Raw genomic sequence first — 9546 nt, 5'->3', positions numbered from 1 at the left:
GACCCCTAAACTACACTAATGCGATTTAGAATTATTAAAGCCATCATACCACCAAATCTGATTAAAATGGGGTCGCAGAACTCCAACTCTGGAGTTTTTTTTTTTTAAAGGACCAATAAACCAAATTTTCAGTTTTTGCTTTTTGGAGGTTTTTCAACACCCAAAAAGCAAAAACAGGAAATTTGGTTTATTAGACCTTTTCAAAAAAAACTCCAGAATTTCATGAGAAATTCAGAACAGTGAGAAAATAAAATAACAAGATTCGATTATTCGAAGTCCCATACAAACATTCGGGTTCTCGAACTTCGTATAATCGAAACTTCGGATAATCGAGGCTTCGGATAATCGAGTCTAGATTGTATTATAAAGCTTGGACTTGACCAGAAATGATCAATTTTAAATTTGTACAAACAGCTGAGATACAGTTGAGGTAAAATTAACCCATTATTAAAGCAAAAATTTATTAATTCAATATCCCTAAAAAAATAATAAATAATCCAATATTGTTATGTAATTATTTTTTAATTTATTATAACGTGTAACTTAAAACGCGTTAACCTCGCCATTTTTTCGAAATTTTTTTTCCTTCTCGCGTTTAGGAAATAATTTTAGGCAAGTTTTACTTGCTAAAATTATTTCTCTTGTTTTATGTTGTCTTGTTTATTTTTGGTATTTTTATTACAGCCCTACGATTTGCTTTAAAGTTCTTCTTTCCAATGCCTTTTAAAAAACAAAAATTGGTAGAAATTGATTTTTGGTAAAATTTTAGATCGAGGCCTGTCTAGAGGCGAGGTTGAGTTGTAGAGGGTTAACTTAGAAAACATAAATAGAATATTAAGACACGAGAAAATAATTGTGTACAATATTGTATTGCAATAATAATAACATGAAAAAAAGCAAAGTCTTTCGTTAATATAATTGAAAATTATCAAGATACTTTTTTGTTCGATTTCTAATTAGGTAAATGGAACACATTATTTGGAAAAATGTTAAAATTTTGGAACCCTGACTGAAACAGAGTTTAGGGGTCGCTTTTTTATCGTTGAAGTTTATATGGGGACAACTGCAAAAATGTATGCAGAAAAACATCGTTTCAGTATTTTTCTACCAGGTGGCGCAGGTCACGTCAAAAATTGTCCAAGTGTGAGATTCTTATAGGAAATTCAAATCCCTACAACTTTGTCGAAGGGTGCAAAACAATCCGAGTTGATCCAGATTTTTGATGATTTTTTTTTTATTAAAATTTATTTTCTTATGTACATTATACATTTTATACTTTCAAGTATATAAGCCGATTTCTTTTCATCGCATAACTCATCAGGATCAACGCTCTAGAGTACACCCATCTCATTAAACGAGACGTTGCCAAAATTTGCGTTGGTCAATATTACAATACAAAAACATACGGTACAATAAGCTCTACAGGACGGTTCCATTCCAAGCCCCCAAGCAAATATGCATTCTAGAAAGCATGCTTTTCTTCACGTTCTGACGTCACTCACTCTCCCTAGAACTGATAACAGATTCGGTCGATCAAGAGGCTGCTCTTGAAGTGGCTTACAAAAAACAAACCCGAAGTGTCTTCTTATCGCGACCGCGCGGTCGGAGATTGCAGAACCATGTGGGCAGAGGCAGGCTCGAATCTTTCGTCTCGTCCTGGCCTGGTATGTAGTTGTTGTTGTTGGTGCGTTGTGAACACATACTGATAATACAGCGTACACGTTACGTACTTACCCGAAGGTTCGGAGCCCAAACCAGCCACTCTTCGGTCAGTCGACGAGATCTTCGGATCTCGTGCACAATTTTCCAGTCAGTCGAACTGCAGCACTTGAAACGTCAACATGTTCCGAATCCTCAAATGTCGAGAAACCTTATCGCCGCGGTTGTTCTACCGGGCCAAACATGTAAGTGGAATTTTTATATTTTGCATTTTGGGAGATTACTTCCAGGTGCCACGTTGGTAGACAACGTGTTTTTGGAACACAGATAATCTTAAGAAGGATTTTTCTTCTTGCAGTCGGGCAAAGTGATAGCGATTCGTCGCGAGGATCAATCAGTATGGGAACGACGAGCCTCCTTCAGTCCGGTGATAGTGAAGAAGCTCATCAAGCAAGGCGTAAAGGTGATAGTTCAACCGTCCAACCGGCGAGCCTACCCAATGCAGGTTAGTATTCGGACGTCGTATTGTTCATTAGGGATCTTTTGCGATAACAAACATACCGCAGAGGAGCTGTTATCATCTGACAACCGTCGTTCGATAGCACTGTTGAAGCCAGATTCAAGGTTATCTCGTTTTCCATGTGGTCCAAGCAAAATGGACACGAACTGCTCGTTGGTCAATATCTGAAACTGAAAGTAAAACCCAAACCGCGCAGGACAACTTATGCAATCTGGGCGAGCATGTCTGCATATTTTTGTGAGCAATTAAACCAGTTTGTACTTACTTGTGCGAAAACTTGGTAATTACTCACATACCTTCAAGAGTGGAGGAGAACAACACGAGTACGGCGATAAGAGTCCTCGCCGAGTAATCAACAAGTTAATCTTGAATGGAGAGATGATTCGCACGTAGCACATGATATTTACAAGAGTGCGTTTACCTTGGACCTTGACGAAATAACAGTGCTATTTTGGATCAGCATAATCATTTCCTGAGCTGAAAGAGATTTATACATGCATGAAAATGGCCAATGTCTTGCGCATAGCTCCCTGTTTGACAATAAGTCCAACTAATCCTCCAATCGACAGCAAAACATAACGAAAGTAGTTCCCATCACTTACGATAACGCGCTTGTCAACAGCACAGGTAGATCCAAAAAAACAGGAAGATAAGCCCCCAACGACCAATTCGAGCGTGCTGTTCAAACAGCTAGGCCATAAGTTGTTGATAAGCGCGCCTCTTGAACTTCTCTCATGACGACTCGTGCTAGTTTTCTAGCCGTTTTGTTTACCCACATTCATACCAGAGACGAAGAGTCGTGGGTAGGACTGTCACGTGGTTTCAATCGCGGCGTAATTTAGACAATCCTTGGCCGGATGGTGGATACGGACACGGCAATCTTGGCGATAAGAGAATGGATGTTGTTGGTCAGCGTTATCACCGTCTGAGAAAGTTCGTAACATTGCGGTGTCAATTACCTGCGTGTTTAAGTTTGATGGATTGGCCCGCGAGAATTATGAATGATATGGGAATTTTTACTTTCAGGCATACTTGAATGCTGGCGCCACCGTACAGGAGGATATTAGCGAAGCGTCGGTTATTTTCGGCGTCAAGCAGGTGCCCGTCGATGCGCTGATCCCACAGAAGACGTACTGCTTCTTCTCGCACACGATCAAGGCACAAGAGTCCAATATGCCACTGCTGGATGCATGCCTGGAGAAGAACATTCGGCTGATCGATTACGAGAAGCTGATGGACCGAAACGGACAGCGGTTGGTGGCATTCGGGAAGTACGCTGGCGTCGCCGGAATGATCAACATTCTGCATGGAATTGGATTACGAATGCTAGCGCTGGGGCATCATACGCCGTTCATGCACGTGGGTCCAGCTCACAACTATCGGAATTCGTCAATGGCACGCCAAGCGGTACGAGACTGCGGTTACGAGATCGCTCTTGGTATGATGCCAAAGTCCATTGGACCACTGACGTTCATCTTCACCGGATCTGGAAATGTATCGCAAGGTGCCCAGGAGGTGTTCCAAGAGCTACCGATCGAGTTTGTCCCGCCGGATAGCTTGCGAAAGGTGGCGGAACACGGCAGCCAGAACAAACTGTATGGTTGTGAAGTGAGTCGAGCAGATCACCTGGAACGACGCGAAGGTGGAGGCTTCGATCCCGTTGAGTACGATCAATATCCGGAACGATACATCTCTACCTTCAACAAGAAGATCGCTCCGTACGCATCTGTGATCATCAACGGCATCTACTGGGCTGTAGGATCTCCCAAACTGATCACAATCCCAGACGCAAAGAATCTTCTACGACCGGCAGACACTCCATGGCTTCCGACCAGTCGCGGAGCACCCGCTCTTCCACATCGCATGCTTGCGATTTGCGACATCTCCGCCGATCCGGGTGGTTCCATCGAATTCATGAACGAGTGCACTACCATCGATACACCGTTCTGTTTGTACGACGCCGACCGTAACAAGGACCAAAAGAGTTTCAAAGGACCCGGAGTGCTCGTGTGCTCGATCGACAACATGCCAACACAGCTGCCACGGGAATCAACCGACTTCTTCGGAGAATTGCTGTACCCGTACGCCCTGGACATCCTTCAAAGTGACGCTACCAAACCTCTGGAAGATCATAAATTCTGCCAACCCGTTGAAGGTGCCATCATTTGTAGCAACGGCCAACTGACCACCGGATTCGAGTACATCAACGAACTGCGCGAATCTAACAATCGATCGCGGCACAAGTCCGAAGGCAGCAGCGTGGGTAAGAAGCGTGTCCTGGTGCTGGGCGCTGGATTCGTTTCAGCTCCATTGGTTGAATATCTGCACCGCGAGGGAAACGTCAGTATTAAAGTAGGCTCTCAAATAAAGGAAGAAGCTGATCGTCTGGCTAATCGCTACCAAGGCATCGAATCTGTGTACATCAACGTTGAGGATGAGAGCGCCAACCTGCAGAATCTGTGTGAAGAAAGTGACGTAGTCGTTTCCCTGCTGCCGTACGCCTTGCATGGTCTGATTGCCAAACATTGCGTCGCCGGAAGGACACATTTGGTGACTGCAAGCTACTTGAACGATGATATTAAAGCTCTCCACGAGTCTGCCAGAGATGCCGGGGTAACGTTGATGAACGAGGTTGGACTGGACCCAGGTATTGATCACCTGTTGGCTCTGGACTGTATCCAGGAAGTTCAGGAAAAGGGCGGCACCGTAGAATCATTTGTGAGCTTCTGCGGAGGTTTGCCAGCTCCGGAACATTCCGATAACCCACTGCGGTACAAGTTCTCGTGGTCTCCACGAGGAGTTCTTCTGAACACTTTGTCTGCTGCCAAGTACCTTAGCAAAGGACAAGTAGTAGAGATTTCTGGTGGTGGTGAGCTGTTGACCGTTCCACGTGAATTGGAGTTCTTGCCCGGATTCGCACTGGAAGGATTCCCCAATCGTGACTCCACCAAATACCAGGAACTGTACGGACTATCCAACGTGCACACTCTACTGAGAGGAACCATCCGATACAAGGGCTTCTCGGACAATATTAAGCCGATGCAGCTGCTGGGATTGATCGATCCTAATCCTCACCCCCTCCTACACCCCCATGGACCTGAACTGACCTGGCGGCAACTAGTAATTAACCTGCTCGGCCTGGTGGACGCCGAAATCTTCTACGAAAATCTGAGAATCAAACTTGCCGAGAGGGTTGGAAATCTTGAAGGCATCGAGGAACTTGGTCTGCTGGACAACACTCCTGTGGTAAAGATGGGATCTCCACTGGACACTCTGAGTCACTACCTGTCTAAGAAGCTAGCCTTCGGTAAAACATACAAACGATTGTTATAACCATCCCAAACTAATCAACAATTTCCCATATCTTCAGCAAACACGGAACGCGACCTGATCGTTCTACGCCATGACGTCGGAATCCGCTGGAGCGACGGCCGCCGCGAAGAACGGGGCATCAACTTTGTTGCGTACGGACAACCGGCCATCAACGGAGGCCACTCTGCTATGGCTGTGACGGTGGGATTCCCCGCTGCGATAGCCACCAAGATGATCCTTGACGGTATGAGTCACACACTTTGACTAAAAGACTAAATTACTCATTTCGGAACATTATTCCTCTGACTTCACAGGCGAAATTCAACAGCGCGGCGTGGTACTTCCGTTTACTTCCGACATCTATCGGCCCATGCTGGCCCGGCTGGAGAATGAGGGATTGGTGGCGACAACGACTTCTAAAATGCTCTAAAGCGGAAACCTTTTTTTAATCTGTTTTTTGTTTTGTTTTGCTTCGGCGCTTGTGGAATGTTTTAAAACATCAACGTATTAGCATACAGGGAGAAAGAGGACGTAACGAATGATTTAAGAAAACGATAAGAAATAAAGATGATAATAAAGCGAATATGTTAAGGACAACAAACATCAGTTACTTCCGTTTTTTTTTATGCTTCCGAAACATCCTTAATAATAATTTATCATCGCACACTATCTCTCATTTTCTCAACAAAATCAAAGGTACTTTTATAACTTCACAATTATCTAGAGTCTGTTCAGGTTTTTTTTTTTTTGTTGCCCAATGGGCATTGGGTTAAGTTCACTGCGACCACCTGAGAAGGCTATCTTTTGTGATGTACCCTGGTTACTGTCCATACTACAAATTACTCGTATCCATTGGATCGGAAGACGAGGGGTTATTTTGCAGACATGGTTTATCCCAATCCGGCGCAATACAGTCGATGAACTGTATGACCTTCTTGGGATGGGTGTGGTGCCATACATCGTACGGCGTAAGAAGGTGCGATCCAAAGAACCGCAGCCTTCGAGACACAAGTGCTCCGCAGAAGCAGAGTAAATGTGCCGAGCTTTCCAGCTCAGTTAAACAAAAACGACAGAGGTTGTTAGGCCACCTGCCGATTTTGTGCAGGTGATATCTGGCAGGACAATGTCCTGTTAGAAGCCCTGCGAGTATTCGTAGTTCCCTACGGTTTAAGCCAAGAAGTTTCCTGCGGGGGTTCGTATTCGTGAAGGAGCGTCTTGTTTGGACCGGCAAAGGTGACCTCGAAAGGCGTTCCAGTCCGTGTCATTTGGGTCACGAAACGTTTCCCTTTTCAGTTGACTGGCTTCAATGTCAAAGACAATCTGTCTGTGATCAGATAGACTAGCTTCTTCAGAGACATGCCAGTTTTTTATTTTGTCTGCAAAAGCAGCACTACACAGAGTGAGGTCCAAGACCTCCTGTCTTGCGACAGTAACAAAAGTAGGTTCATTGCCCTTATTGCATACATTGACGTTGTTAGACGTCAAGTATTCAAGAAGGCGCTCACCTCTATCGTTAACATCCGTGCTTCCCCATATTGTATGGTGGGCGTTCGCGTCACAACCGATGAGGAACGGTTTATTGACAGCCCTACAGTATCGCACAAGTGCGGCCACTTCTGGCGGTGGAACATCGTCCTGGTCACCAGGAAAGTAAGCAGATGCAACAACCATCTCCTGCTTTCCCTTGGTGGTCGGGACGGTCACCATTGCTGCAACGATGTCTCGTTGGACGAATTCCGTGATTGGAGTACACTTGATGTTTCCGCTCAGCAGAATCGCCGTTCTTGGTGTTGCCTGCGTATTGCTGTAGATCAATCTACTGCTTTGACAGGACAGTCCAAGGATTTTGTTGTGGTTCACCCACGGTTCTTGAACGAGAGCAATCCCAAATTGCTCTTTAGTGAACCTCCGACTAAGGATACTGGAAGCACCCTTAGCATGATGGAGGTTAACCTGGATGCAACGGATATTGTTCATTGTTCAGTTGAACCTGCCGTTTTCTCCAAGATGTTTTGATGATCCGGGAACAGGATGGCAGTGTCCTGCAGCTTGGTCGCTGATGTGTGTTGAGGATGCGGGTTCCTCTTGTATAGTACATGAAGTACTGCAAGTCCACATGAGGTCGGTTTTGGATTGTTTATCTGTACCTGAGAGTTTTCTGAAATGCTGTTGACGAGTGGTAAAATACCGTGCTCATCGTAGCGGGGGTGCTCAAGCGGTGAGGTTGTTGCGTGAATTTTCAGAATGTTCAGCTGTACCGGTGCTATATTCGCAGAAAAGCGAAAATATGCATGTGGTTGCCTAGTTTTCGTCAAAGACTGTTGCGTAACCTTACCATCTCTCGCAGAATTGCTCCGAAGAACAACAGAAGGTTTTCGTTTGGTACTGGATAACTCTCCTACTTCCTTCCACATGTGAACCTTCCTGTGCATGTCTCTCATGCGTTCCGACACCGCAAACTGCACTCTACAGTTTTCCGCCGACTCTTCTCTTCTAGTGGTGTCCTCTCTTCCGGCGGATTTCATGCTTCTTCTTCCTTTCTTCCGCGTTGGTTCCAGCTGAGGGAAGCAGCTGGCACTTGGGTTTTGGTTTTGATCAATTTCCATGTTGATAAACCTTGTTTTCAGGACTCCTACAAACTTCAACTGTGACTCGGGCCTGCAAAGACACAGAGGAGACTACATACTGCGTGGGGCGTCTTGGTACCACGCAGGCTCCGTTCAGACCTGGATACTTCTTGCTCCCCTCCAGACATACATCCCTTGGCACGGGTCGCTTGACACTGTAGATTGGGGATTGGGATTTGGGAAAGGGATTGGGGATGGGGAATGGGACGTGGTTCTCTGTATGGCTTTTTGCGAGATGAGAGCAGAGGACAACAATCATCTCAACGTTTCCACTTTACCCGGGCTAACGACCGGCAGTTCCAGTTCACGATGATTTCCCTTCATATGTTAACAAGACCACTTATGATTTTGGCACATATTCCGTTTGTCAGCGTTTCCTGTCATTACTGGCGGGAAAAATCTACGTGGAATCAGCTGTGCAGACCTCATGTGTGACAGGAATGCAGGTTGAGCGACTCCCACTGTTCAGGTTATTCTTCCCAAGATTTGTACAATTTAAAATGCATTAGTTATTCTCTAACAACAAACATGGGTGTTTTCCCGACCCCACTTTGAATTTTCGTGAAAATAAGAGATAATTTTAGTCCTGAGTTGTTCTCAACGATTTAGAAAAAGAACTATTCTTTGATTTATTTGATTTGGATGACCATGCAATTTCCAATGCCAATAGAAGTCATTTTGCATGTTTAGTTTGTCGATACAATTTTGTGGGCTGATCATTCAAAATGAGTATGTAAATGTTTGAAATTCTATACTTTTTAAATGAATTTTCTGATGTATTTGGTATCTTCGACAAGGTTGTAGGTTATGATTAGGATTTTTTTTGCTGAAAAAATCCTTTTTTTATTTACTTTTCGTGACTAAAAATTGTGGGTCTCGTGGCGCAGGGGTAGCGGCTTCGGCTGCCGATCCCGATGATGCTATGAGACGCGGGTTCGATTCCCGCCTTATCCACTGAGCTTCTATCGGATGGTGAAGTAAAACGTCGGTCCCGGTTTCTCCTGTCTCGTCAGAGGCGCTGGAGCAGAAATCCCACGTTAGAGGAAGGCCATGCCCCGGGGGGCGTAGTGCCAATAGTTTCGTTTCGTTTCGACTAAAAATTGAATTATCAATTTTTTTATATTTTTCAAGGGACTGAAAAAAGCATAGTTCGTGACCATCATCTGGTTGGGAGGAGATATGATTTTTTATAAAATAGATTTTTTTTTAAACAAACATTAAAAATCGTTTTTAAAGCAACACTGAATGTTCAAACGAAAAGAATATTCCAATTGTTTTGATAAAATGTACCGTTTACAAGTTATAGCTACTTTGATGTAGAAAATCTCGATTTTTCAAAGGTTTTTTTTTAATTAAAAAACAACAAACGAAAGAAAAACATATTTGAAAAAAAGGATTTTTGAATAAATAGCTGAGACTATTTTTTTC

The 9546-nt window shown here is 44.2% G+C and overlaps 1 protein-coding gene across 1 annotated transcript; it reads left to right on the top strand.

Moving 5' to 3' along the window:
• Positions 1-1745: 1745 nt before the first annotated feature.
• On the top strand, positions 1746-6095 carry LOC120420617 (alpha-aminoadipic semialdehyde synthase, mitochondrial). The gene is made up of 5 exons (XM_039583694.2): positions 1746-1904; positions 2018-2164; positions 3206-5486; positions 5550-5735; positions 5806-6095. The coding sequence occupies exons 1-5, from the start codon at positions 1842-1844 to the stop codon at positions 5919-5921; spliced, it is 2793 nt and encodes a 930-aa protein (XP_039439628.1). The 5' UTR covers positions 1746-1841; the 3' UTR covers positions 5922-6095.
• The last annotated feature ends 3451 nt before the right edge of the window (positions 6096-9546 follow it).

This window comes from Culex pipiens, chromosome 2, assembly GCF_016801865.2.
Source record: "Culex pipiens pallens isolate TS chromosome 2, TS_CPP_V2, whole genome shotgun sequence".
In the NCBI taxonomy this organism is placed as follows: Eukaryota; Metazoa; Arthropoda; class Insecta; order Diptera; family Culicidae; genus Culex; species Culex pipiens.
The sequence above is the reverse complement of the archived record's forward strand: the minus strand, read 5'-3'. Positions and strand labels throughout refer to the sequence as shown.

What these genes read in the sequence shown, in the direction of transcription:
- LOC120420617 (XM_039583694.2), top strand. Translation starts at nt 1,842, where the DNA reads ATGTTCCGAATCCTCAAATGTCGAGAAACCTTATCGCCGCGGTTGTTC. An exon ending in GGCGAGCCTACCCAATGCAG is followed by an intron (nt 2,165 to 3,205) that starts GTTAGTATTCGG and finishes TTTTACTTTCAG; the next exon opens with GCATACTTGAATGCTGGCGC. An exon ending in GTCTAAGAAGCTAGCCTTCG is followed by an intron (nt 5,487 to 5,549) that starts GTAAAACATACA and finishes CCATATCTTCAG; the next exon opens with CAAACACGGAACGCGACCTG.